General features: G+C 55.1%; 1 protein-coding gene across 6 annotated transcripts in view; it reads left to right on the top strand.

The window, feature by feature from the left end:
• The first annotated feature begins 90 nt into the window (after positions 1 to 90).
• LRRC71 (leucine rich repeat containing 71) overlaps positions 91 to 6,301 on the top strand; it is a 9,911-nt gene continuing 3,700 nt past the window's right edge. For 2 of the 6 annotated variants that reach the window (XR_003003630.1, XM_024748339.1), the window contains exons 1-8: positions 91 to 156; positions 2,541 to 2,646; positions 2,874 to 3,033; positions 3,120 to 3,203; positions 3,294 to 3,383; positions 4,061 to 4,207; positions 4,365 to 4,458; positions 4,811 to 4,899. Coding sequence is in view for 2 of the 6 variants with exons in the window: in XM_024748339.1 (XP_024604107.1) it covers position 156; positions 2,541 to 2,646; positions 2,874 to 3,033; positions 3,120 to 3,203; positions 3,294 to 3,383; positions 4,061 to 4,207; positions 4,365 to 4,458; positions 4,811 to 4,899 (771 nt within the window). In the remaining 4 variants the exon portion in view is untranslated. Of the gene's footprint in view, positions 157 to 259; positions 452 to 2,540; positions 2,647 to 2,873; positions 3,034 to 3,119; positions 3,204 to 3,293; positions 3,384 to 4,060; positions 4,208 to 4,364; positions 4,459 to 4,810; positions 4,900 to 6,301 lie in introns of those variants that run through there. The other 4 variants (XR_003003631.1, XR_003003633.1, XR_003003632.1 and 1 more) reach the window with 4 other exon arrangements.

Below are 6,301 nucleotides of genomic sequence, written 5' to 3'. Positions count from 1 at the left end.
CACCCCCCTGTCCCTCTCACCAGCCGTCCACCACAGCACCTCTCCGGGCCTAAGGCGCCTTCTTCCTTTCCCTTCCGCAGGTTGGAAGGTTGAGGAGCGTATCCTGGGTATCTTCTCTAAGTGTCTGACCTCCCTCAGCCAGCTTCAGGCCATCAAGTGAGGAGACATGGGGGTGGGGGAGGGGCAGGAGGCCAGTGTTGGAGACGGGCCACCAGTGGTCTGGGAGAAAGAACTGAAGGGGCATGGAAGGCCCTGGGGACTGTGTGGAAGGTGATAAGGAAGGGTGTGGCTGGGGTGTCAGGGTGGCTGGAGAGGACAAGGTGGGAAAGAGGTGGTGCTCCAGCTGCGTTTCTGTGCTTCCCACCATCTCCAGCTTGTGGAAGGTGGGGCTGACTGATAAGACCCTGACCACCTTTATCGCCCTCCTGCCTCTCTGCTCATCCACGCTCAGGTGAGCAGAGGGGAATAGGCAAGGGGGAGGCTACCTGGGTAGCCTGGCTAGCTGGGTGGTCAGAAGTGAGCGGTTTGGAGACGGGGGTGACAAGTTCCAGCTCCTGTGGCCTGGGCTGGCATCCCTGTGGAAAGAGGGTGCTGCCACTGTGTGTTGGGTTTTGAAGCTCCCATCTGACAAGCAGTGGGGTCCCTTTTTCTGCCTACTCTGGTGCCTAAAGAGCCTACCTTTGGGGCTTTATCCCCTCTCCTCTCCATCAGTCCCACCACTACCCGCTCTCTCCCTGGAGGTTCCTCACTGCCTGGTGTCTGACACTGTACTAGGGACTGGTTCTTATCCTACAAGGACTGGCAGTCCAGTGAGGGAGGGAGAAGGGCATAGGAGTGGATACTGCACGGCACTGTGGGGACTGTAGTGGTGGAAGAATGGTTCATGAGAGACATGGAAGGCTGCCTGGAGGAGGTGGTGCTAAGCTGAGCCTTGAAGGAGGAATAGGAGGGGGCCCCCCCGGCAGGGAACGGGGAAAGGGCATTCTTGTATAGGAGGGAGCCAGAGCAAGGTGTGGAGTAGTATAACCACAGGGGTGGTTGCTGTATAAAGGACACAGCTGATTTGGCTGCCCTTTGTTGAAGCTCCCCCAGCGCCCTTGACTTCTCCTGCTTCACAGAACCACTGTCACTGGCTTGCCTCCTCACCTGTCTTCCTCCTGTAGATGGGATGGATGCTTCTTGAGGGCAGGGATTGTTTCTCCTTCAGCTGGAGGTCCTTGGGTGCTCTTTGTCTTGAACACCACAAAACACATATTGTATTCCGTCGTGGGAATTAGAAACAATTTAGCCAGCAGGAGAAAAACTATAGAATTCATCTTAATATGTAAAAATAAGTCAGATCAACATGATAAAAATAATTAAAAATAAATGCAATCAAGTTTAGATGCTAGATGAGCCAGGCTGAAAGGTTGGGCAAATATCATGAGAGAAACTTTTAAAAAATTAATTAATTAATTTTTGGCTGCCTTGGGTCTTCATTGCTGCACGTGGGCTTCTCATTGCTGTGGCTTCTCTTGTTGCAGAGCATGGGCTCTAGGCACATGGGCTCCAGTAGTTGTGGCATGCGGGCTCAGTAGTTGTGGTGCATGGGCTTAGTTGCTCCATGGCATGTGGGACCTTCCCAGACCAGGGCTTGAACCCATGTCCCCTGCACTGGCAGGCAGATTCTTAACCACTGTGCCACCAGGGAAGTCCAGAGAGAAACTTTTTTTTAATAGAGAATTTTCCAGCCATTAATTTCATTTTTTCTTGTGACTTGGAAAAACACCTCCATTTTCTCAGTACTGTTGGAGAAGCCACTGCTTTGTGGAGGGGTCATGTATTGGGTACCTATTGCTGTGTAACAAGTTACTTCAAAACGTAGTGGCTTAAAAAAAAAAAAAAACAAAAAACGTAGTGGCTTAAAACAACAAACATATATTATCTCACAGTTTCTGTGAGATAAATCCGGGTGTAGGTTAGCTGGCACCTCTGGGTCGGCGTCTTGGTGAGGTTGCAGTAAGGCTGTTGGCTGGGTCTTGACTGGGGCTGGAGCATCTGCCGCCAGGCTCACTTATGTGGCAGCTGATTGGCCACAGCGCCTCCACTCGGGAGCCTTTCCACAGGTCATCTGGGTGCCCTCACCACTTGGCAGCTGGTGCCAGAGAGCACCCGGGTTGGAAGCCACAGCCTTTTTGTAACCTAAACTTGGAAGTGACAGCCCATCGCTTTTGCCGTATGCCATTCATTAGAAGTGAGTCACTAGGTCCAGCCACACTCAAGGGGAGAGGATTACATTGGGGCACGGATGCCAGGAAGTGGGGATCACTGGGGTCATCTTAGAGGCCCTCTTACCACACGTCACTAACTCTGGGGAGTAACCCCTTCACATGGCACACTTCTGGATTTCTAGTCTGGAGAACTGTCACATAATTGGGTGGGGCGGGTGTGTGTGTGTGTGTGTGTGCGCGCGCGCGCGTGTGCATCCTTTGCCTCTGTTTCCAAGCTGCTTCCCAGAGCTCCACCCTTCCTCTTTGTCCCCTTCCCTCATCTGGCCTCAGTGGTGCCTCCTGGGTCTCAGATCTCCCCCACCCTCAGGAAGGTGTCTCTGGAGGGGAACCCGCTGCCGGAGCAGTCCTATCACAAGCTCATGGCAGTGGACAGCACGTGAGACTCCTTTCCCTCACCCCCTTTCTCTGGGCCTGCCCCCCATTCCAAGTCACCCTTTGTTCCCACGCTTCCTTGCCCCTCCAGCACCTCTCCCAGCACCCTCAATTCCTGCCTCTCCACCCTCAGACCGAATGGCCCTCCTCATGCCCCCGTTTTCCGAGGTTCCGGGGAACGCCCAGGACCCCGTGTTTCCTGTGACCCGCGTTCTCCCTCCTGCTGCCCAGGATCGCGCACTTGTCTCTGCGGAACAACAACATCGACGACCACGGGGCGCAGCTCCTAGGCCAGGCTCTGTCCACGCTGCACAGCTGCAACCGGACCCTGGTCTCCCTCAACCTGGGCTTCAACCACATCGGTGACGAGGGCGCGGGCTACATCGCGGACGTGCGTGCGAGGCCGGCAGGGGCTCCCCCGCGCGAGCTGTGGCGGCCCGGGGCCAGCCAGCTCACTGCCCCTCCCTGACCCCGCAGGGCCTCCGGCTCAACCGCTCCCTGCTCTGGCTGTCCCTGGCCCACAACCGCATCCAGGACAAGGGTGCCCTGAAGCTGGCCGAGGTGGGTGTGCGGGCTGAGCGGGGCTGGGGAGAGACCCCCACATCCTTCCGCTCCCCGGGCGGCTGAGCGCGAGGTGCCGTCCCGCCCCAGGTCCTGCGCCCCTTCGAGCTGACGCACACCGAGGTGGTGAAGCGCCGGCGCCTCCTGCTGGAGAAAGGTTCTCAGGAGCGCTTGCGATCGGTGAGGAGCGCTCGGAGCCTGAGACCTGAGCCCTTGGAACCGCTGCCCAGGTCGGCTGCTTTCAGCCAGCTGGCCGAGTCTTAACCCGTCCTCTCTCCCTGTGTCGTGACCGTTTTGCTCTCCGACCTGTGCACAGATAAAACAAACGTTTGGGTTCTTACTGCAGAACCACTCCGCAGATGGTAGAGTGTATTGGTTAAGAGGACTAGATTTAGACTGCAGGGACTTGGAATCTGGCTCTTCCACAAAACAGCTTGGTACCTTGGGCGTGTGACTTAACCTCTCGGGCCTCAGTTTCCTCATCTGTAAAATGGGCATAACTGTACCTAGCTCATAGGATTGTTGACAGGATTAAATGAGTTAATTCATCTAATACACCTGGAACAGTGCCTGGCACTTAGTTAAAAATATGTCAGCTACTGTTTTCTCCCTCAGTATGAGTCTGAATGCCACCTCCCCCCACCCCCAGCTCATCCCTGGGTCCCTCTGCCGTTTCTTCCCAAGAGCACCTGCACCAGAAGGGTCCCAAACAAATTATGTTAGCATTTAGGCAGGGAGATTGGGGTAGGGGTGCTGCCTGTCCGACTGCCACCCAGGCATGAGGCTTCCCCTCACTCCTCACTGGGGAAGGGGCGCCGGATTCTTCCTCCTCCATCCCCTCCCATTTGTGAGCACAGCCTTCCACCTCTCGACATGGGGACTCCAAAACAGAGCGTGAGAAGAATCAGCTGATGAGGGTCAGCAGTTTTGCAATGGTGGAGAAAGACAAGATGCAGACAATGAAGACCTCTAAGGGTCTGGGCAAGAAAAAGGAGAAGTCCGGGGTAGGTGTGCTGTGGGCAGCAGAGCCCTGGGCGCTGCAGGAACAGGGCGGGGCGGAGGGAGGAAGGCCTTTGAAAGTCCACCTCTGGCCCCTCCCACACCCGTTCCCCATCTGCCAGGGAGGTAGGACTCTCATCTCTCTTCTTACATCCCCCACAGGAAGTGGTGAAGAAAGAGGAGAAGCCAGGGTCTGGGCAGTCACCCACACAAGGAACCCCTAAGAAAGAAGACTCCACAAAGACAGGCAAGGCGAGTAAGTGCTAGCACCCCTCTGCGGTGCCCACTTGGTGTGGAGGAAGGAGGAGCACGGGGCGGGATGCGGGAGGCCTGCGCTGAGCTAGTCTTCTCATCTTGATGTCGGAAGCCCCAACCGGCCCCATCCACGGCACTCCACACCGTTCCTCCTGGGCTGGACCCCTGTGGCCCTGCCCTCGGAGAAGAAACCCGCCTACCTAGCTGGGGGTCCCCCCCTTCAGCTCTATTTCTGTTGTACCCAAACCCAAAGTTTGAGGAGTCCCCTTCCTCGCCGCAGTCCATTCTCTCTGGGGAAACTGAGTCATATCAGAGGTCTGCACTGTGCATTCTGGCTCCTCTTCCCACTCCAGAGGTAACCATCCCTGAGCAGAAACTAAGCAAGGGAAAAGGGACCAAGACTGGGAGCAAAGAGAAGCGCAGCATCCTCCTGGAGACGGAGGTAGGCTGCAGGTTGGGATGGGGGGGGGGGGGGGGGGGGGGGAACACGTCCCTGGGGTCCAGTCCCCCAGCCTTCCTGGGATGGAGTCTCCGGCCCTGTACTGTGGCAGCAGCCACTTCAACTCACATTGTGTCCTCAGTCCTGGCCCCCTCCCTAATCCAACCTGGGCTTGCAGGGGGTAACAGAGCTCAGTGCCCCCTCCCCTTCTACCTTTACTTGCTTATTAGGAGCCCACACTTTTGATCCTCTGCCTCAACCCAGTCTGCTTCCCGAAAGGCCATTTGTTCACCACCACACCCACGGTTGCTCGTACAGTTGCACAGGGAACGAAGCACATTCTCCTTTGCCCCTGCCAGCAGCTCCCCAGGAGGGCAGGGTGTTTTCCTAGTCGTGGTACTACGCCCACCCTGTGCACAGCTACTGGAGACCCTCTCTCCTTTGCCCCTGGAGCCTCCCTTTTCTATTTAAACTTGGACCAACTTGTTCCTTGCTTTGGAAACCTTCCTGGACTGCTGACTCCGTAGCTCCCACCCCTCCGCAGTGGAGTCAGCTAACCCTAACCCTAACCCGAGGGCTATCTGTCCTTACACAGGCGTACCTTGTTGTATTGTGCTTTGCGGATTTTTTTTTTTTTAATACAAACTGAAGGTTTGTGGCAACCCTGCGTCGAGCAAGTCCGCTGGTGCCATTTTTTCCCCAAGAGCATTTGCTCACTTCGTGTCTCTGGGTCACACTTTGGTAATTCTCTCAATATTTCAAGCTTTTTCATTATTATTATATTTGTTATGGTGATCTGTGATCAGTGATCTTTGATGTTACTACTAGGATTCCCCGAAGGCTCAGATGATGGTTAGCATTTTTTTTAGCAGTTAAGTATTTTAAAATTGAGGTATATACGCTGTTTCTTTAGACATAATGCTATCGCACACTTAGACTGCAGTATAGTGTAAACATAACTTTTACACGTACTAGGAAACCAAAAGAATGTGACTCGCTTTATTGCGGCTGTCTGGAACCGAACCCACAGTATCTCTGAGGGTATGCCTGTGTTCTGTCATCAAAAGACCTCCCCACCTTGGCAGGGAACGGCGCCTCCACCTTTAGGAGTCTTCTCTGGCACCCAGGACAAGATCTTACAAAAGAGGAAAGTTGGGTGGAGAAGGCAGGCGAGGGTTGCCTCTCAGTGCCAGTTTTCTGTCCCTGCCCCAGGCTTGATCCGGGCTACTGATTCTCCCCAGGACTGCTGCATTTTCCTCTCATCCTGCCTTTAGCGTCATCTCCCTGCAGTCCCTCGCCCTCATTGCTCTCCCTGTTAGGAATTACTTAGTGAATGCCAACACACTATTTCATGCCTCTGCACCTGCTGCCTCTTCCCCCCCCCCCCCCCCCACCCCTCACCCCT

This window comes from Neophocaena asiaeorientalis, unplaced genomic scaffold (genome assembly GCF_003031525.2).
Source record: "Neophocaena asiaeorientalis asiaeorientalis breed wild unplaced genomic scaffold, Neophocaena_asiaeorientalis_V1.1 scaffold76, whole genome shotgun sequence".
Taxonomy (NCBI): domain Eukaryota; kingdom Metazoa; phylum Chordata; class Mammalia; order Artiodactyla; family Phocoenidae; genus Neophocaena; species Neophocaena asiaeorientalis.
The sequence above is the reverse complement of the archived record's forward strand: the minus strand, read 5'-3'. Positions and strand labels throughout refer to the sequence as shown.